Source organism: Python bivittatus, unplaced genomic scaffold (assembly GCF_059951505.1).
Source record: "Python bivittatus isolate LINGU-HERP-01145 unplaced genomic scaffold, Pbiv_v1 ctg000840_np1212, whole genome shotgun sequence".
Lineage (NCBI taxonomy): Eukaryota > Metazoa > Chordata > Lepidosauria > Squamata > Pythonidae > Python > Python bivittatus.
This window is the reverse complement of record NW_028277113.1, coordinates 24,757,111-24,778,761: the sequence shown is the minus strand read 5'-3', so window position 1 is coordinate 24,778,761 and position 21,651 is coordinate 24,757,111. Positions and strand designations below refer to the sequence as shown.

Below are 21,651 nucleotides of genomic sequence, written 5' to 3'. Positions count from 1 at the left end.
CTCCTGAGCAAGCCAAACCTTATATTGCAAGCTGGAGGAATTCTGACAGTGCTCCAGCTGTGCATGGGCAAATCATTACGACCATGGAAGTGAAATGGGAGCATTCTCAAAACTGACTCTGAATTTTGCTCCCTGCTTTGCCTGAGGTAGCTCACTTTGTGAAAGGAAGAACACTGTCAAAACTTGCTCTGGGCCTTGCATACATTTTATGACCCTCTTCTAAGCAGCTGGTAACTCTCCAGGAAGTTGTGACCCTCACTAAAACCCTAAATGCTTTAAATAATACATAGAATGGTTAAGATAGGAAAGAAATTGGCATTATGTGTGGAAAGACATTGAAGGAACAAGGTATAAAGAAATCTGCAGAAATACAGGCAAACTTCCAGTTTTCAAAAATTCCAGGAGATCAAAACAAAAAAACAAAACCTACCCTGTATTCTGAGTCTTAATTTTTCACTCTGTTTTCTCTGATTTTTAAGAATAATTAGTACATTCTGTAGCTATTTAATATAGCAAAGGACAGGAACCAGCATACATATTTTTGTTTCATTACGAAGCTGATGCTTCTCTTTTTAGCATGAATCTGTTTTTTCTGGACAGAGTTTAGCATCTTTTGCCCCGTTTGTAACAACAATTAAAAACATTTTAAAGTAAACTAAATCAATTATAGGATTGAAAACTCTTCTGGCCATTTCTACACTTTCTAGAGTATATTTATTCAACCGCGAGCAGTATTCCCTTCTCTAAGAAGCTCCTAGATAGCTCAGGTCTTTCTCTCTCTCCCTCCCTCCAAAGGAGAGCCTCGCTTTCAAGGAGGAAACGCTATAATTACAACCCCCTTGGCTGATTGAGTCCGAGTTTCGCTCCTCGCCCTCGCTTCATTCATCCACGCCTCCCTTCACTTCCTGGGCTCCTTCCTGCTCGGCGACCAATGGGTCCAGGCCGAGTCGATGGGAGGGTCGCTGATTGGCCTTCGCGCAATTCCAAAGGGGCGGCCTTAGCGAGAGGTTTTAAGCTCCACGCTGGGTACTCTTACGCCCGTTTTGCTCTTTCTACTGGGACCGGTTCCGTGAGGGTTGGTCCTTCTGCGTGGGACGGTGCACGGTAAGCAGCAGACCCGCCGCGCGCGGATGCCAAAGCGAAGGAAAACAAAGGGGGTCGCTGGCTGTAGATGCCAGCGTCCCATTCCCACCTTGCTTGGCCCCTTCCCTGCCAAGTTGGCAAAGTTTGCCGGGATCCCATATGGAGAGGCGGCCAGGAGGAGCCGCAGAGCCCCCACCGCCCGCCGGCTTCCTTCCCCCTCCCGGGCCTTCTGCATCCGCCGTTTTGCAGCCTTTTCGGCGGCACGGGCAGGGTCGGTCATGGCCGCAGCGCTCACCTTCTCCAGAGCCTGTAGGGTTCTCCTTGGCAGCGGCTTCCGCCCCTGGCGCTGGAAGCCAGCCCCGATCCGCAGGGTGAGTAGCAGCAAGCTGGTGTTCGCATCGAGGAGCTTGTTCCTTTAGCTGCAGCTGCTGCTTCCCTCGCCTCGGTCGTTTCAGCCTTTCCTGGGAGTTACAAGTCAGAGGAGACGGACGAAACCAGGCCCTTGTTTTCCTTGCGGCTTGTGTTGCCATGAGAAAAAAGGTGCAGTCCTTCATTGCAGAGGATCAGCTCTCTTTGCAACCCCCTCCTTTATTTGCTGCTATCAGCTGCAGCCTCTCCCACCCCCACCCCCCGCTTGGACTTGAGATCCCTGATTCCTTGTCATCCTGGCTTAGCAATCAGGTAATGTAGCCCACCACTGCATCTCGTGAGGCTGTGCTATCTTATCTCCCTGAGAGGCAAGGCGGCTACCAGTTCTTTCTTTCTGTGAGGGTCGAACAGCGTATTCATTATACTGGCAGCAGTCAAATACAAGATCTGCTTTTAAGGAGAATGCATTGACAGTCTGGCCAGGGTCCTTAAAAGCAGAACCTGTATTTTGAGATGATCCACACGAAACACTGCAGCTTGGATAAATTCAGGAATCAGCCACCCCAGGAGCATTTATCCCTTGTCATTATCTGGCGGCTGCCGTCTGCTCACTCTCCTGACATTTTCTCTGAACCCTTTGGAAATAGGAATATTCTGCTTCCTCTGCTGACTTTTATTTTCTTCTCCTATAGCCTTCCCCCCTCCCCAGCTTAATGCCAAATGCTGGCACAAATGCACATAACTTTATTATAGAACTTAATAGGCAAATTCAGTCTTTGCATCTGTGTAATAGATTTGTGCTGAGGGCAGAATAGTTTTTGAAGCAAAGTACTTAGATATTTCTGCAAGAGTTTTACAAGTTAATGATAAATGTTCATTTACATGTTTTATTATACATTGTACCAGTGCCAGGTGGCTGTGAGTGCATTTTTATACATTTAATAAGTAATAATACTTATATTAATAACATTAATAACATCCCAGAGTCTTTGGGAATCAGGAAGAATATAAAATATAATAGTATGTCTGAACTCATTTCTTGTACAGAATTGCTTTCCATTAGGAGAAATCCAAATCCATTGGCATGATATATATAGCTCTTTTTCACAAATTTCCTGCAAATGCATATTTATTTAATATTACTTATTTTCCTCCAAGTAGTTCCTCTGTCTCAGTTTCTCATTATAACAGCCCTGTGAGGTAGATTAGGCTGTGAGATAGAAAGGCCCAGTTTCTATAGGATGTTGTTGCTTCTGCTAAGGCTGAAATTTCATGTGGACTAAATAAAGAGAAAGTCCTGTTGAATTCAGCAATGCTTCTAAACAGACTTAAAAGAATGTGTTTCAAATATCTGATACTATGATTGTCTTTTCTTGCAACCCATCTGTGTAAAGCACTGAAAACTGATGTAGTTATCAGCCAAGCAGGGTTGGAATGCTAATTACAGACAATTAGTTTGAATATGCTCTTATTAAAGACTAAATAGTGGAATAAACCTGAAGTGTGAAATATAAATTCATCATTGCCTAATGTTAAAAACATGCTGAAATTGTAAGTTTTTCTATAAAAAGTGTTTGTGACTTATACCTGTTGTTGTATTTTTATCTGCCTTTTTATGTATAACTCAAGGCAGTGAACATACCTAATATGCTGCCTCCAATGTTCTCCACAACAACAACCCTGTGAGGTGGGTCGGGCTGAGAGTGACTGGCCCAAAGTCACCCAGCCGGCTTTCATGCCTAAGGGAGTCCTAGAACCCACAGTCTCCCAGTTTCTGGGCGAGCATCTTCACCACTACACCAAGCTGGCTCTCATACTAGATTGTAACTCTCTGTATAGCTTCCTGCTTGGAATAAACGGAATAACAACATCTGGAAGGTTATTGTCTATTTAATTTGTTGAAGTCTGAATTATGCTTCATAGCCAGCCCATTATTAAAATGGTGAATGATTAAAAAACATAGGGACAGAATCATAAGGTATCAGGCACATAAATTCAGTGGGCCTAGGACTCATAAACTATAGAAAGCTGTGTTAAGGCAATCCATAGTTGAGGTGGTAGAAACAACAAGTTCCATTTCTTTGTTATTTTAAGTTTCAAAGTCACACCAGATTAAGCCATGTTGAAAGCCAGCACAATAGAATTATTCTTGCTCTTGCCTAAAAATTGTACAGAGTTGAAATTATTAAAATTGATGATCTAGCAGGCAGAAAGGTTTTTTTTAACAACACCATAAAGGACATTGGTGTATGGGGGTGGGAATCCTAAGGAATGAGGTCAGTAATAAGAGCTTTTGTTAAATTGATACTCCAGAAACAGATCAAGCAGAGATCACAGAAGAGCAATTGAAAGTATAAACTGTGCCAAAACCTGTTTGCCAAGTATGAGTCGCTATAGTAGATTCCAGGACCATGATAACCTGAATTTAAAATCTTCAGGAGCACAGATTAAATGCTGCTTGGTTATTTTTTAAAAAAATTAAATTTCACACACCCCTTTAATGCTGTAAGCCAAATCCAGAATAAGACCTTTCTCTTGCTAAGCATTTGTCTACAATGTGGTACATCAGTACCTTTAACTCTTCTGCTGCAATTTAACTGGTGTTGAAATTTGCCCCTGAGCCCAACTTTTATTTGCCAGCCTTTTCTTTCTTAAAGCTGCCCGTTTTAGCTGGAGAACCTCCAACAAAGCAATCCTGTGACCTCTGCTTCCAAAACAGGTGAATGTGTTTGTTCATATTCTGGCCTCATTCCTGCTAAGCCTGGTGTGTTGTGCTGTTATGTGGTGGGAGATTGTTACATGGGTCTCAACTAGTTTTTTTTTAAATTGATTTTGTTTTGTTTTTCTGTTCTGTTCACTGTCCAGATTTCCATGGCTAGATAAGCAGCCATATACATTTGTTTAATAAATAGAATAATAAATTCATAAATAAGGTATTAATTCCATTCCATTCCAAGGATCTGTGGAACTATTGGCTTTATAAGTTAGTTCCCATAATGACTATCCTATAACTATATCTCTGTGTGTGATTTCTCCAACAGCCCAGATAACATCTACTTTGTGGCAGGAAATCACTTCCCATGCCTTATGACATTCCTTCCTCTATCCAGCTGGGAACATTTTTTTTATTGTTTTTAGTTTTCACTGTCCTCACATCTCCAGACTAATTTCATTGATTCACAATAATCATAGATGATACCAAGATCTTCTCAGTGACATTTTGCATTATTATGAATATATCATGATTTTGAGGTTTGCTATAGTATGTAAATGTATAATTGGTGCTCAGTGATCTATTCATATTTATTTTTAATTAAGAATACATTTGTGCTACTTCCCATGTATATCAGGCAGTGTACAAAAATATAAAAACTACTGTGAAGTAAAAACATTCTTGACAAGACCAGTCTTAGCAGGACATTATCAGTCGGGGAAGATGTGTTTTTCAGAGAATGCTTAACACCCACCATTATGGGAGCCTGGTTTATCACAGAGGAAAAGTATTCCTTATAACAAGGAATACTTGTAAGGAATACTCCCATAATTTCAGAGAAGGCCCATCTCCACATTTTCGCAAAGCGGGGGTCCTTAAATCACAGCGCAGACAGCAGGACCTGAAGGCTTTAGATAGCATAGGCAGAAGTAAATCAAGATGTTCTTTAAGATAACCAGAAGCAGCTATGTATAGGGCTTCACATACCCTTACCAACTTTGGATCTAGTTCAGTAGCATCAGCTGCATCCCAAATATGGTATGGGGGGAATCCCAGTCAGAAATTTAGCTACTGCATTTCATAGTAGTTGGAGATTTGAGACTACCATCAAATCTCCATGTAGAGCAGAGATTTTCAAACCTTTTCAGGCTGCAGAACCTGTTTAAAAAATTCCAGAATCCCTGATCAAAAGGCAAAATCCTAGTGATAGAAAATTGGCTGCATTTTTGCCCTTCATCTCTCATGGACCCCCATCAAGTTCCTGTGGAACCCTAGGGTTTTCAAAATTTGAAAAACTCTGAAGTGGAGCATGTTACAGCAATTGGATCTTAAAGTTCCTCTTGCATGAACCACCATGGCCAAGCTGACTTTACCTGGGAGTGGGCACAGCTGATGTACCAGGGTCACTTGAGTCTCTAGCCACAATAATGGATCCAGGAGCATCCCAAACTGTGAGCCTGTTCCATTGGGGGACAGGGGTCCTGTCCTGAGAAGACAATGCCCCTAATCAGTGGCCTTCATCCAGTTCATCCCAGAGTTCAAGCCCTGATCAGGTTGTGTATGAACTCTCTGGGTGACAAAGAGAAATAGAGCTGGGTTTTGGGTAGGGTCTGTGAAGAAAACAAGCAGGATGGCCATCATTAAAATTCTGTTTCCTACCCCCTCTTGTTACCTTTGAAACTGCAGATTTATAGTCTTTAAAATCAACAGCTAATGACTTCCTTTGTATTGCTTTTACCTGTCATGTGACTTGTGGCATGATTCACAGAAGGATTTCCTTGTTAGTGAGTCCTCATGATTTTGCTGAAATCTGCTGAGATGTAAGTTAGGCTAGGCAGAATATAGAACATTAAAAAGAAAGAATCTTCCCAAGTGAGACAGCAGCCTGTTGCAAGGCCAAGAGTTTAAAACTCTTTTCTCTCTCTCTCTTTTTTAAACCCACCCTCTAGACTTCTCAATCACATTATTTTGATCAGAAAATGTCATCTGCTCTGGAATCTCTTTTTGAACATGTGGACAAACATCAAGACCTTTATGTGGAGGTAAGTAGCCTCTTCAAGGACATAAGATCCAAATTCTTCGTTTTGAGATGGCAAGAATTTTAAGAGCTTGCACAACTGCATGGTTCTTTCCTTGAACAATGGGTATGGAACAGTCATGACAAAGCAGTTCTCAGCTAATCTTAGTTGATAAAATGGAAGAAGAGTTACTCAGCCTGTCCCAAGTCTTTTGTAAGCTTGGAATCAGCTTTTACTCTGGACTTTCCTTTGGAGGGTCACTCAGTTCTATTAGTGGTCGCTGTGGTATAATCCTTTGAATCTCAAGGCTGATGGACTAGTCCACTCTCAAAGTTAAGCGGGCCATGAACAAATTAAAGGGCCATAAGCATCCTGCAGAATTGCAAATCCTCTTCCTGTATTCACCTTTAAAATAGCTAAGTTTCATGGCAGCATCAACTGGAGACGTCATGGTATTAAGCAAAGAATTGAGAAAATGAAGCTTTTGTCAGTCCTGAAGCTGTTTTATGGGGAGTGAAATGGAAATCTCTAGCCAGAGTAGAACGTCATTTACAAAGAAAACAAACTGGAAAGAAGATAGCACAATTCATCTGATGGAAAAACTGAAGGGTTCTTTGGTGCACATTTTCTGTGTGGCGCCATGCTGTTTCAGATTGATAGTGGATGTGATGTGTCTTTACAGAGAGAGTTAAGTCAGAGAGTGGGGGCCTGAGGTAATGCATTCCATAACTGGGGAGCAGCACAGGCGAAGGGCCTCTCCTGCGGGCCAGGGAAATGACCCTTTAGCAGCCAGGACCTCTTTAGAACAACCACTCCTGCAGGTCTTAACGGTGAGGCAAGGTAGCTCTTGGTGCGAACCCAGCTTTAAAAGATAGTGAAATGTACGGAGAGTGGAGAAGTAGGAGGAATAGGATTTTGTAGTTATGAGCATACAGGAAATCTATCTGGAAGTTTCATTTCTGGAGTTGTAACTTCACTTCGATAGAAGAACAGACTCTCACTTTGCCTTAGTTGCAGAGTAAATTTTAAAGTGGTAAGTTTCTATTCTTTAGAATCACAACTAGGTATCCTTTTGGAACATAAAACAACTTTTATTGCATTGGGTAGGAACAGCCTTTCTCTTATTTGGCCCTGGGGATCCAAAACTGTTTGGGGCCTATGTTGTCATAGGCCGTTTTTGGGCCCAAGATTAGCTGAGTTTAGAAACTGCTACAGTTCCGCTGCAGTGTGTTTAACAGTCAGTAGGAATTCTTGCCGATCATGGTTTGTGAACATTAGACTTCGGTACAATAAACACAAGAAAATAGCCGCTTCAGTATTCACACCAGAATATTTGCAATTTTTCTTTATGGATATATCTCCACTAAAATAATAGCCAAAGAAGATGACCTCATTTGGTATTTTTTTTTCCCCTTTCACTCTTCTTCCCCATCATCCTTGCTGTTTTCTAAACTGCTTGTGAATAGCGACTAGCTCAGTGGGTTGCGATACAGAGCGTGTCAGCGTGGCCGGAGAAGAGAGGAGAAATCAAGCGGATGATGGAAGTTGCTGCAAAGGACATTGAACGGCTTGGGGGCACAACTGAACTGATAGATATCGGAACACAGACGGTAAGAAGAGGGTCCTTATCAAGGGTGTATTGGGGGAGCAGAAAACCTACTAATGATAAGTAAAAAAAAAAAAGGAAAAGATACCATCCAATTGAGCTCAACTTGTGACACAACCATGTAGCTCGATATGAAAATGGTTTGCTGTTGAGTTCTTCCAGCATGCTTTTTTTTTAACCTTCCAGTCTAATCTTAGGATTTCCTGGTGGTCTCCCATCCAAGAACTAAGCAGGACCAAAGCTGCTTAGCATTTTTGTTTGTTTGTTTTGGAACTCTACCAAAATAGGCTAAGTCATGCTACTTTCAGACAGTCATGTATCCAGGTGGCGACTAGCTTTCTTTCTGGTGTTTGTGATTCTAGATCAGAGGTGCTCAGTGGGGATAGAAAGAGGGCATTGCATTTGGTGGTGGAAGGAAAGTTTGTGTTTGTATTTGTGAGAGTGAGTGTGGTGAGAAGTTTGCATGCTGCAGTGTGCAGTGTAAAAGGGGAAAGTCTCTTTATGTGCATGCTAAAAAGAGGGGAAAGCCCCCTCTAGCTTGAGACCCAGAATCCTCTGCTGCATGCTGCTTGTGGGGGCAAAAATATTGCCCTCCCTGGTCTTGTGAATGACAGGCTACGATCTGCCCTGTCAATCTCTGTGCTGCCATCCTGTCCCTCAATGGAAACTGAGCCAATTAAGCAGTTTAGTCTGATTCTTGGCAGGCAGACAGGCAGGTGTGCACCTGCTAGAGAGTTTCTCCTTGAAATATCTATTCTTCAAAGTCCCAAGTTCAACCTGTTCTGCTGGGTGGATTCTACTTTTCCCCTCAGAGGACAAGTTCAATCCTTGTTTCATGACAGCAAACAGAATCCGCCAGTGTTTGAGTAGCCATTTTTGCAGCGGAGCGCTATTGCGCTATGACTAAGGGTGTTCCTTCCAAGGCTTTTATGGTGCAATTGCCTGGCCCTTGCTCCTGACCAGAGTGTCTAGATTAGACTTCCCCAAGCTGGGTGTCCTCCAGATGTGTGGATTTCATCTCAACAATGGCCTTCCTGGCTGGGAATTCTGGGAGTAGAAGTCCACACATCTGGAGGACACCAGGTTGTGGGAGGTTTGATGGACCTATAAGCTTTTTTGACCACCTGAGCAAATGGTGAGAGAGAGAGAGAAATGAAGGAACAGATTGTCGCGCTGTCCCTGTGTTTCTCTCACTTGGCCTACTGTTAGTAAAATGAACAATTGTGTTTAAGAGACAAAAGGGTACTTTCTCTTTCTAGTCTTTCAGTTTCTTCACGATGTAGTTTTGATAGAAATGAGACTTTTCTACATATTTGTTAGTAAATCTACCTTCAAATATAAGAAATATATGTTAGCATTAATTGATAACCAGGCTAAGCCAATACTCAGGATACTGTGAGCATTTTTCTTTGAAATGGGACCTGCTGCTACTAAATTACTTAGTATTCTTTTAGCACTCTGCCTATGCTCAGGAGCACATCCTCTGGCAAAGGCTCTGGCTAAATTCAATTCTCCAACACACTTCCTTTAAACAAAGGCTTCATCTCTATATAACCTTCCATGTTTCCCTTAAATCTTCCAACTTGGATAATTGCCTAGTGCTTTTTTCTTATGCTTAACAAGGGGAGGCTGTACTTAAAAAAGAAACAAAAAATTGGCAGTGTGGTCAGTGACCTCTTGACATCACTGGAGTGGGCAGGACCAGCCTTTTCTTTTGTTTTGTGGGAGTTTGAAGGAGTGAAATGTGGGCCTCAAACCTCATTCAGCTTTAAGAAACCCAGTTTGCTCCTTAACCCATCGTTCAGGTGAGAAAAGTAATACTGAGTTGTAGACATTTTAAGGAATGAATGCCAAGATTGAAGGTCCTCCTTTTGCCCCTGATCCCCCCCGATCTCCCACAAATCTGAAAAGAGGGCACCCCGGGGGCATGGAAGAAATTTTGGGGAGATGCATGTGGGCTATGAGTTATACACCCATCTTAAAAAATTTTACAATAAATACTACAGTATATAAAGAATGTTCTCAAATAGCTCTACACTGACACCTAGTGTTTCTGAATACAGTTGCCTGATGGTTCTAAAATTCCTCTACCTCCAATAATTCTGGGCAAACTTGGCTCCGATCCTAGCAAAAAAACTGTTTGTGTCTATGGCCATTTGGATGTGCAGCCTGCAGCATTAGAGGATGGCTGGGACAGTGAACCGTTTACCTTGATAGAAAGAGAAGGTAAGACCTGAATATACCTGATTTGTGCTTCTAATGTCTAACCTTGGGAATACATTTTGAAGCTGCTTTCCTGTTGTTGGTTCTTTGAACTGAGTTCTTTGTTTACACTTTCCACATAACCTGCAACCAAGCCGAAACTGGTTGTGCCAGAAGATACGGACATAAACCAGACATAAAGCTATCTTAACAGTGTTTGTTTAAACTATTTATTTCTTTATTTAAATTATTTCTATAGCCACCCATCTTAATGCAATGACTCTTGTCTGTCTGAAAGTTGGACACAACGTGCACAGTAGGTGCTTAACGTTTAGGCAATACAGGTGGCATACTTATGGTCATCCAGATGCTGTTAAAGTACAGTTTCCAGATGCCTTCACCATTATCTGTGCTGGCTGGATTGTTGGAGTGCAGTTTCTGACATCAGGAAGGCCATGGTTTCCAAGCCCTAATCTTAGAGGTTAAGTACCTGTTACGTCAACCCAAACAAACCTGCATAAGTTTCCTTTGTGGCCTGGCTTATGTGGATTTATAGGAAATGTTGACTGTGGGCAACCAGAAGAATTTTAGAGCACTTCGATATGACTGGGGTAATTCTTCTATATGTATTCATCTAGGGACCAAAAAGGAAAACTCAGAATGCAAAAAATACAAAAATAGTTATAGTCCAATAAACTGTATCTTTTCTTTGGAGTTACAGATTGTCTGTATGATGCTCTGGAATTTCCAACCTTTATAATCATACCTGGAACTTGGAAAGCATGTAATGGGCTCTGTGCTGCCATGGTGGTGAATAGGGGCTTTCTCATTCTTAAACAGCTGTGGTTATAGGTATGAATAGTTGTAAAACGAAACTGCCAAGGTGGGCAGGGGGCTAACAAGACACCAAGGAAAAGCTGGGTGGCCAAATTGGTGTCTGAAGCCACCATATTAGGTACTCTGCTGATCGTGTGCTATAATTGGGAAAGTCTGCCATATGTCATAATTTAGCAGCCAATCCAGCACACTCCAGTGTGCTGAACTTAGCTTCTGTAATTCTCAGCCTTTTTAGACTTGCTGGTTGAGAATAATGGAAGTTGAACACTTCTGGGGCACAAGAAGTGAAAACTACCAGTGATGTGGATTTTATTTTATTTTCCCTTTCTCTTGAGATGTAGGTGGAAAATTTCTTGCATCCGGTAGGATTAATAAAAGGATTGCTGTTGGTGATGGGAAAGTTAGGCATAATCAAGGTTTTGAAGTAAACATGTTCTTCCTTTGTGCTGTCCACTTTCTACTCCCAGCTGCCCTGTATTAGTTATTCCATCCATGTACTTTTGCCAGGAGAGTAGTTCTATTGCTGTAGTTGAAATGCTCTGCCAGCTGTCAGCCCTTTGAGGAAGGTCAGGTCAGGAAACATACGAGGACTACTGACACGCTACTCTATTGTTGCAGCGTATAATACCAGAATCTTGAAAACCTGACAGATTCTCTCTCCCCACTCTTATACCAAAGAGAATATATTTTAAAAAATAAGAGAAACTGAAGAGGGTTGTAAAAGCCCAAACTCTCTAGCATAGTGGTGATTGAGCATATTGGATCGAAAAGAAAAATTGGGGATGGAATAGAATGTCTTGGAGAAGGTCATATTAAGCTAGGATGATAGCAGGGTACACTTCAGTTTTCTGTCCCGTGCTCTTAATTGTTCTTCCTGAGCTTAATGATTTCAGCAGTGGAAAAATGTTGAACGTGCCTTGGCTTTTTTCCCTCTTATCCAAGCTTATCATTGAACTGTGATTTCATTCAGCTCTATTTGTTCTAGTAATAGATAAGTTTATGATTTCAAATGCTGATGACTGAGCAAATAAGCGCCTATCTTTGCAAGCAGGCATTATGCTAAATAGAATGCTTGCCAACCAATATGCTTTTTTCTTGAGCAGTGAAATGTTACACATTACTTTGTCATTAAATTCAAACAGGACTTTTAAAACTTAAGAAAGTGGATTGTGGAACCCTTTGACTGCAAATCCTCTCTTTCAGATTCAATTTAGATGCATGGTTGCTAAGCTGAAGCTCAGGAATCTGCCTCTGGTGTAATGTATAGCCTCTCTTCAACTGCACAAAAGGCTTAGCTTAGGCTTAAGAATCCTTTTCATTAATGGATTTTTTGTTGGGAATGGTCATGGAGGGCATTAAGTTGGACTCTAAGGTGAACAAGGTTTGTGCACCAACAGATCTTTTGATCTCCAACGTGCTGAGCATCTACACAGCAGAGGCATCTTGCTTTCAAAAGGAGATGCTGGAATGTGTAGTTTTTTAGCAATCCCCATACAATTTCCCCCCTTAAAAATTAGAACCAGAGAAAAATGAAAATCCTGGTTTGCTTGCATATGCGATGAAGCCTTTGCATTAGCACCTTGTGCTGCAGCCTTCCTTCCTCTAAATGTTAAGGGCAATTCTCAGTCTCTAAAATACCACCCGCTTAAAAGTGGGTCATTTGTGGCAAAGGGGTCCAGAATTCTGTTTACAACCAAGATCACACTGAGCTCCTTCCCACACAAGTGTAGCCATTTGATATGTATACATATGTGGATTTGGGTGTCCTGATGCAAGAGTATCCTGATTGGGATTTCAGAGGAGAAGATGGTCTGGGCTCTAAAGCTAAGAGAGAGCTGTGAGGTGTGCAGACAGTGCCAGAATGGTCTGAGCCTTGCAGGCTGTAGCTTCCCATGGCAGCAGAGAGAATTCCGGCTTTTCACAGCCTGCTTTAATTTGTTGCCTCTTCAGGGAAGTTGTATGGCCGAGGATCGACAGATGACAAAGGCCCAGTGCTAGCCTGGCTGAATGCTCTTGAGGCCTACCAACAAACCAAACAGGTAAAGCTGGGAGTCCTGGGAGTCCAGGAATGTCAGAAACTACTGTCTCATCCCAAACATGAGTCATGTAATATGCTGCTTATTTTGCCCTCCAGTTGCAATCCCCATGGGTGCAGATGCACAGCTCTTCTGGCCTCTGCAGAAGCATTTCCAGTCACCAGATTTTTCCTTTTCCCCCGCAGTTGTAAAGAAAGAAAGCTGGCAGGCATTGTATACAGGGGGGCTTTGAAAGAGTGCTGCTGGATGAAATTGTTCCTTCCTCCATCCCTGCTCGGATCACTTAAGGGCCACTCATTAATCTCGATTAGAGGAGTGCATGATTGCGTTAAGTGAAAACAGATTGGTACTGGAGGAAATTGCTTCTGACAGAAATATGCAAAGGCTGATTTAGTTCAAGATCACTGTATAGAAAAAAAGGAATAATAATCTTCCCTTCAGCTTTCCTGGATCTCACTTTGATTTGGTCTTCTCCCTTACACACACCTGCTGTTTACCACATAGGAAACACTTCATACAAGTGCCAGCAGCATGACTGGAAAGTTTAATTTGGCCCCGTAGCAGTGCTTTACAACATGGAGTCTTCCCAAGACTTCTGGGAACTGTTTGATTGGCTCTAACTGTGAAAATGTTTACACTCCCCACTTTTGTTACAATGTTGTGGTTTTATCTTCTAGGAAATCCCAGTCAATGTCAAGTTTTGCTTGGAAGGTATGGAGGAATCTGGCTCTGAAGGCCTTGATGAATTGATTTTTGCACAAAAAGATACTTTCTTCAAAGATGTAGACTATGTGTGTATCTCTGATAACTACTGGCTGGGCAAGAAGAAGCCCTGCATCACCTATGGCCTCAGGGGCATCTGCTATTACTTCATTGAGGTAAAGGACTAAGGAATAAAACAGCTTATAAAGGAGATGACAACTATAACTAGGTTTACAGCTTTGTCCTCTCTATGCTAAGCTGAAAGACATCCCATCAGTGTGGCTATAGGACTGCAGGCTTAGCCAACTGTCGATCACTATCAGCGTTCAAAGTTTCAACAGTTATTTTGAAGGAGGATGCAGAAGGCAATTGAATGAAAGCTTGCATAGCTTTGATGACATGGCTTCATAATGTTGTTTATCCTGTGCTATCACTGTATATATTGCTACCCATATGCCTTTCAAACTTAAACATTATGCAAACCTACTGGGAAGTTCTTATATCAGAGGCGGGCAGCATTTTTGGTGTGTGGGGGGCCATTTCCCTTCAAAATTAATCTGTCGGAGATGCCCACTGTGAAGGGCAAGGTCAGAGCCAAAAATGAACAGGCCTACCCCCCCCTTCTCTTTCTCCCTACCCATTGGGCTGTTTTGAAAAGAGCAAATTGCTCTTGTTAGAGGACTGAACTAATTGCCTGTGGAGGGCACTGAAATTAAGTTGCAGGTCATATGAAAGTAGACCAAGGCTGCCTTGGTTCTGTGGCTGTAGGTTGTCCACTCCTGTTTTAGGTGCAGTTAAATTTGATATCCAGGTACTTGTCACATTGAAGACCCCAGTCCAAAACCACACTTTGGGGCTTATTTTCATGGATATTCTTGTTATTTGTTAACTGTATAGCCAAAGAATTATTTTGTAAGTAAATAAGAGGACAAAATCTGGCATTAGTTCTGAATTAACTTTTAGTTGTGTACAGAAAAGAAAACCATGGGTTAGATATGTATTGCTCTCTTTTGTAGAAATGCTTTTAGATGCTTGATTCTTTAGCTCAACCCTAGCAGCTTTGCAAAAATGTATATTTGACTTTTAAAAACTAGTTCTGAGCATAAAGAAGATACTGAAAATTGGTTGATTTTTATGAAGCAGCAATTCCATAATTCAGGTTGCAAGTTTCCCTAAGACTTGCAGCAAAAATCCTTGCTACAGCTGCTTAGCTTAACCTTAAAAATGATGTACTATAAATACAATAGTGCCTGTCAGTAAGACTCTTAACGGGCTTTGCTTTTGCTTTTATGTTTTCCTATAAGGTGGAATGCAGTAACAAAGATCTTCATTCTGGCGTATATGGCGGTTCAGTCCATGAAGCAATGACAGATCTTATTGCTTTAATGGGTAAGAGCTATTTTAAGGGGGGCATTGTACATAAAGAGAACTAGAAACCTTAAAGATCAGCCATCTTCCAATCTGACTGCCTTCTGATATGTGGGAATACACCTCCCATAATTTGTAGCCTGCCTCAGATTAACTATTGCAAGAGTTAGTAATGTGTGGTCATACTTCAAAGGAAGAAAAAGAAAAAGAAATAGCCTTGACCCTCCCTAAAAGCTTTTGATAATGCAAAGTTAACAATTGATGGACTAACCAGAATCTTAATGAGAGGGTAAAGATCTCCTTGAAGGACAAAGGTAAATGCAAGATTGTTGGATCTAGAAGGCACAAATGTATTAGCAGGCTTGTGAATGTTGTTTCAGCCTATGAAGTGGTTGAAGGTAAATGTTGTAGCATTGTAGCCTGTGTAGCATTTAATTGCCATCAAATTTCATGCAACACATTTTTTTTTTAACTTTTAAAGATAAATTGGGCTTACCTGCTTTTCCCAACCAAGGTGCCTTCCAGATAGGTGGACTATATCCTAGAATTCCTCAGTCTGTGTGCGCATTGTCAAAGATTTTGGGAATTGAAGTCCCTGTATCTGGAGGATGCCCAGGTGGGGGGGAAGGGTTTGTATAGAATAATATTAATGCAGTTATTATGCATGTTGGCTTAACTGGGCCTGGCAAGTCATTTTTCCCTCTCTTTGCTAATGTAGTTATCTCTTCCGATCTCTTCTGCTCGTAGCAGTTGCATGTATCTGTCTGGGTCTGGAAAGTAACATGAAGTTATCATTGGCTCTTTCTTTCTTTACTGTCTGATGAGTAGCAACAGCAAGGGACTGATATTGGCCCTGGGGAGAACAGATCAGAATTGCAGCGGTTTGCATCAAACTGTCAGGTCCTGTTTCATAGCGTACAGCGTGATTCCCTTGGAATGACTCCGCAAGCATTTTGCTTCCCCATCAAAAGGCATGTCAGCTCATCATAAATGTATACTCTTTCTGGCAATATGCTAAAAGCATAAAAGTCCTGATGGGTGGAATTGATCGATGCCTTGTCAGATGTTTCTTGCCTTCAAATAATAAGGGAGAAGGGAGTCAGGTTTGGGATGGGGGGCACTGGCCTCTGTGTGTGTGTGTTAAAGCTTTTTAAAGCAGATGAACCAGGGAAATTTCTGCTATCTATCTTTGTCCAGAAGAGAACCTTTGGTCTTCACTCACAGTAATAAATCCAAGCCTCCTAGAAATTAATAACTAGAACTATCTGGCTGGGTTGACAGCAAGTTAAGCCTTGAAAGAATTGATTGGGCAGAGAGAAATTTGTGAGAAAGCAGTTGCAGCAAAGGGCTGGTGGCTTCTGCAAACTTATGGTGAATGGGTGGAGAGGGTTACTTTTTAGTTGACTGACACTGGGCACAATTGACTATTTTCTGAAATTGGGGAAGAAGAAAGAGAATTGCAGTTCTATTCGTTGATCCAGAGATCCAGCCCCTGGATGCAATTCTTGGTGCCTACCAGGTCTCCCGGCTTCCCTAACTTCTCTTGAAGTTTCTCTTAACAGGACAAAAAATCATAGGAAACTGGCCTGCTGCAAAACACTGCAGTAGTCTCCAGCATCCTATTTTCAGTAGTGCCTGTGGGTCCTGCAGAAGTCCCACTGGGAGGGCGAATACCATCTAGAGGAGCTAGTTTCCCTTCTGGTCCATGGGTGTTTTGTACCTGGCCCTATTATCTCAGCCATGCTGGGAGCGCACATATCACATTATCTCAGAATTACGCATCTGTCCCTTGAACCTTGAAAAGCAAAATATTCCATCTTGCCAATCCTAGAGACTGTAGACACATGCAGCCCACCTCAACCTAGGTGGAGTTAAGACCCTATGCCAGAATCCCCAGCCCTAATGACCAAATAACATAGTGGATTTGATTTCTGAGAGGTCAGAAGAAAAGGAAACAGATTAGAAAAGGTTGGCATCCCAAGGGAATGAGACTTTGGGGGGCGCTTGATGTTAAGGACTGGATTCCAAGAAATAGATCGCACTGGAGAAGAACTAAGCTTTCATGTCATTTCATTAATATTCTTAGTTACTATTATCATAGTCCAGTCTTGTATTTAATAATTTCCCCCTTCTGTTTTATTAAAATTGCCACTTTGTAATAACTTTCAGAGAGTCTTGGGAGGAGGAGGCATGAAGTTAAGGATGCAACCTGGGACCTTAAGCTGCACGCCCTCTGGCTCATAGAAGAAGGGTGCTCAAAGAACCATCTTTCTGGGTCCAGGCTGAGCCTGACCCAAGTCCTTTCTCTGTGTGAATTGGCTATGAGACGAATGGCTCAGCAGGCAGTGCAGTTAGCTGAAGAAAGCCCTGCCCTGTAGCTCTGCGTGTATTTTTGTGTGTTTGTTTCAAAAGTCTCCTGAAAAAATTAACAGACCTATCTAAAAAGAGGATGTTGGCTATGTTTCTTTTATCAGCAGCTTTTATGTAGATGCCGGTCTGCCTGTGGTGCAGCTCTTATTTGCCATCTTTCCTGCAGCTACCATTTCAGTACGATAGGTAGGAATGTGATAGGAAAACAAAAACCAGCAACTTATAACCAGGAACAAGCTTCTTGGGCTGCCTTTAACAGCACATGGATCTTTCTTTACAGGCTCCTTAGTGGATAAGAAAGGAAAAATCCTCATCCCTGGCATTTATGAGGCAGTGGCACATCTCACGGATGAGGAACAGCAGCTTTACGACAAAATTGACTTTGACTTAAGCGAGTATGCAAAAGATGTTGGAGCCACACGGCTGCTGCATGACACAAAGGTGGGGTGGAACTTCTTATCAGCTTCGTAAGCAAGAAAAGCAACTTTTGTGATGTATCACTCCTATATAGTATAACACTTTGTAATTAAGAGTACTCTGGTTAGTATTCTTAAGGTATCAGGGTGCCTAGAACTAGGCTTATCCAACCTAGTAGCCTTCAAACGTGTTGGAATGCATCTTCCATGCATTATCAGCCAATTCTGGCAAATTCTGGGGTTGGGCATCCAGAAGGCATCTGGTTAGAGAAAGTTATCCTGTTCTGTGGATAGTGGATCGGGCCAGAAGATGGTGTCCCCTCCCAACCCCCAGATTTGTGGAAATGGCTACTGTATTGAGCCCTGCATTGTTTTGTAAATTCATTTTGATGATTAATCAGCATGCTTGTCACTTGGGATAAGGTCACTTTCAACTCTGGGGTATACTTCTGAAGACACATGCATGAGATTGCATAATTAATCTCAGATTTCCTCTTTTATATGCACAGACTTTTATCATCCATATTTTAAACATTTGATGGGGGGTGCATTTGAAACCCCTTCCTAAATAATTTTTAGTAAGGATGCTTTTTCTTTCTGATCTGAAGCCAAAAATGATGCTTTGGAGTAGGTGTGGGCACTCACATTACACTCTCAGTGCCTCCTTAAAGAGGAGAAATGCATAATTTCCTAAACTCTGAGTAATTGCCCAGTCTCAGGAAAATGCATGTTTGAGCTAAAGAGGTACCGGGAAGATGTGACAACATGGGCATTCTGTTGACCCCTTAATTCCATCATGTTATTTCCTAGAATTGCACAGCTACCCTGAGAACCAGGAAACGATGTGGCTTCTTGAAGGATCCAGTGACAGATGTGGCATATGCATTTTAATTAGTGAAGTATAACTAAGAGTACATCAGTGATAAATTTAGTAGGACACTATGTACACTGTAGTGATTAAAATAAACATAAGAATAGGATGAAAAAAAGAAAAAAATAAGATCCATGTGATATCAATATAAAATCAGTTCAACTTATTACTAAATCTAGACCATAAAAAAATCTAGACCATAAAAAATATATTGCCCCATATATAATATATTGATTTTTAGAACATAAGGATCTTTCAGTGAGATTGGAATAGTTTTGCAGTGTTAATTGTCATTTCAACTTAGTCCCAGTGGACAATTATTGGCACATTGATCCAAAGAACAGAAGGTAAAAACATTATTAAAACTGTTCTCTTACTGGATTAATGTTAGGCCAGCAGAAGAGCGTACAAATATCCCAGTTCTGTGATTATCCAAGATAGCTGCATGTTCATGATTTATAGTTTTGCCTGAATCATTCTGCTGTAAATGGAAAATTCATGCCTATTTCATCTCTTTAATTTTTTTTTTTTTAATAGAAAGGGGTTTTGATGCATAGATGGCGATACCCATCCTTATCCCTTCATGGAATAGAAGGGGCTTTCTCTGGATCTGGTGCTAAAACTGTGATCCCACGAAAAGTGACTGGCAAATTTTCAATCCGACTGGTGCCAGACATGACTCCAGAAGTTGTGACTAAGCAGGTATGTGGCAAGGAAAGGAGAGAAGGAAGCTAGAGATCCCTTCATCGAGGGGGTCAGGCTGTGTTTTGTTTCTTTTCCAAATTCAGTTGCAGCTTTGCAAAAACCTCTTAACGAATGCTGTGTAATACCCATGGTTTTTGTAATGCTATCTCATGCACCAAACAGAAGCTTACTTGTGAGAGAAGTAGGAAGTGGAATTGAAAAAGGTCCCATCTTGGCTTGTAATACGAAAGCCCCAAGTTGCACATTCCTGCCACCGTAAGCAATTTTTTATTTTTAAATCTTTTTTCACAATAACACTGCTGGCCTGCAAACTGTTGTGACTCAGCACTTCGTTTCAGTGCTGTTTGCCATTTACTATATTGTTCCCTGACATATGCAGTAATGCAGGGCAAGTAAAATAAAAGTATGAGCATAATTCAGACTTTGCCTATATTCAAAATAAGGTTGAAGTACATGATTGGGGAAACAGCTCAGTTGTTCCAGTGTAAGGGATTGATTTGTACTATAGTCTTAAACAGAATTTCTGCATAAAGAATTGACCAGTAATTTTATTCTCGCTGTTTTAAGTAGCCAGTTTTTAATCATTATTAAAGGTTGAAGATTACTTGTCCAAAACGTTTGCTGAGTTGCACAGCCCCAACAAATTCAAAGTAAAGCTGGGCCATGGTGGAAAACCTTGGGTGTCAGATTTCAATCATCCCCACTACATGGCTGGCAGAAGAGCCATGAAGACAGGTCAGTACATCTTTCATTGCCTCTTTCGATATCTTAATCAAAGTATGATGAAAAAGGTATCTCTTGTATTTGATCTTTATCAAGATCAAAATCTAGATACTTTATAGTAGCTACATACAGGGGCAAAAATTATCGTCAGTTTTCATGAAAATCAACCTGGAGGATGGTCCTTGAAAAAGATGACAGATGGGTATTGTCATTGCAATGCCAACATGCTGAAAGATTATAAAGTGTTAGCAAGTACATGAGAGAAAATACTTTCCCCAACCTAGATAAGAGGATCTACAAATTCTGTCAGTCCCGGGAGCACAACCGCACTGACTCTGGATTATGAGAGTGAAAGGCCAGCACATCCAGAAGCTACCAAATTTAGTAGGGTTGGTAAAGAAAATGAGGATTGTTCTTAATCTTCTCCATCTTTCTTTTTCCTAGTATTTGGTGTGGAGCCAGACCTGACCAGAGAAGGAGGGAGCATTCCTGTCACGCTGACCTTTCAAGAAGCAACAGGCAAGAATGTGATGCTGCTTCCTGTTGGGTCTGCTGATGATGGAGCCCATTCTCAGAATGAGAAACTCAACAGGTAAAGCATATTTATCATTTGTCATTATGCAAAGTTGGAGCTCTAGCAGCAGCCAGTGCTATGGGCCAGATTTAGTTCATAGGCTGGAGATTTTCCATTTGTATTCTAAATTTTGCTGGGATTGCTTAAGGTTTTTTTGTTTTTGTTTCTTTTTTGGCCCACTTTAATACTAGATGTTTCCTTCCCAGGTACAACTATATTCAGGGAGTGAAGCTTCTGGGTGCTTATCTCTATGAAGTTGCCAAGTTGAAGAACTGAATCTGAATCATTTTTGCAAATTGTGCTTTGGGATCTGAAAATTCATCAAAGTACATTACTGCAATCTTGAAAAGTGCACTATTTTGTTCCTTCTTCTCCTAGTCTAACTGATGTTGATATGCCTGGCAGAATATTTTGGAACTCAGTGTAGAGCATTTTATACAAACGTGATAGTTGCTGCTGATTTTTTTTTTCTTTTTTCAAAAATCATGTGCTCTATTCCAGGCATTATTACAATACAGCAACTCTCTAATTTACTTGCCTTCCCTTCCAAACAAAGAAGAATCTGTGGAAAACTTTTAATGATCCTGTAATCTAAGCTAAGAAAGCAGCAGCAAGTGGTCAGTAATGTCTCATGTTGACTTGCCCCCAAAACAGGATCTGAGCCCAATTCTTTGATCTTAGAGGAGGAAAATAACAGCTGTCTTTCTTAAACTTGCAAAAACAACAAAGCCATTCTAGAAGGATCCAAAAGGATTGGAAATATAGAGATGGGTGGTAAAAGAGTAAAAAGGACCCCCTTTCTTCTGGTTGGACTCGTGGCTGCTTATTTGCAGGTTTTTCCAGATACTTATGTTTGTTAGCAATCTGTGCAGACATCTCATGATAATAACAAATTGGTATTTTTCTACAGCATTCTTTGTACTCCATGTGGAAAAGCTGCTAAATAAATTCAACTTTGCTTTATCAATTCTGTGATCATTTATTGCTAGAGGTTGAAAGTTTGAAGTGATCAGTGGCTTGCAACTCGGGGAGAGCAGGAGGGGAAAGTCTCAAGTTCT

At 41.3% G+C, this 21,651-nt stretch overlaps 1 protein-coding gene across 3 annotated transcripts; it reads left to right on the top strand.

Moving 5' to 3' along the window:
• Positions 1 to 978: 978 nt before the first annotated feature.
• On the top strand, positions 979 to 21,560 carry CNDP2 (carnosine dipeptidase 2). 3 transcript variants are annotated; one of them, XM_007441038.4, is made up of 13 exons: positions 1,034 to 1,104; positions 4,110 to 4,171; positions 6,115 to 6,207; positions 7,650 to 7,793; positions 9,853 to 10,015; positions 12,779 to 12,867; positions 13,542 to 13,742; positions 14,871 to 14,955; positions 17,585 to 17,745; positions 19,129 to 19,293; positions 19,890 to 20,031; positions 20,464 to 20,611; positions 20,800 to 21,560. In XM_007441038.4, the coding sequence occupies exons 3-13, from the start codon at positions 6,145 to 6,147 to the stop codon at positions 20,867 to 20,869; spliced, it is 1,431 nt and encodes a 476-aa protein (XP_007441100.1). In that variant the 5' UTR covers positions 1,034 to 1,104; positions 4,110 to 4,171; positions 6,115 to 6,144; the 3' UTR covers positions 20,870 to 21,560. The 3 variants fall into 3 exon arrangements, with proteins under 3 accessions (XP_007441099.1, XP_007441100.1, XP_087986701.1); XM_007441037.4 differs by lacking the exon at positions 4,110 to 4,171 and having other exon boundaries at positions 979 to 1,104; XM_088130575.1 differs by lacking the exons at positions 1,034 to 1,104; positions 4,110 to 4,171 and adding an exon at positions 1,297 to 1,454.
• The last annotated feature ends 91 nt before the right edge of the window (positions 21,561 to 21,651 follow it).

What these genes read in the sequence shown, in the direction of transcription:
- CNDP2 (XM_088130575.1), top strand. Translation starts at nt 1,362, where the DNA reads ATGGCCGCAGCGCTCACCTTCTCCAGAGCCTGTAGGGTTCTCCTTGGC. An exon ending in TACCTTGATAGAAAGAGAAG is followed by an intron (nt 10,016 to 12,778) that starts GTAAGACCTGAA and finishes TTGCCTCTTCAG; the next exon opens with GGAAGTTGTATGGCCGAGGA. An exon ending in CCTACCAACAAACCAAACAG is followed by an intron (nt 12,868 to 13,541) that starts GTAAAGCTGGGA and finishes TTTATCTTCTAG; the next exon opens with GAAATCCCAGTCAATGTCAA.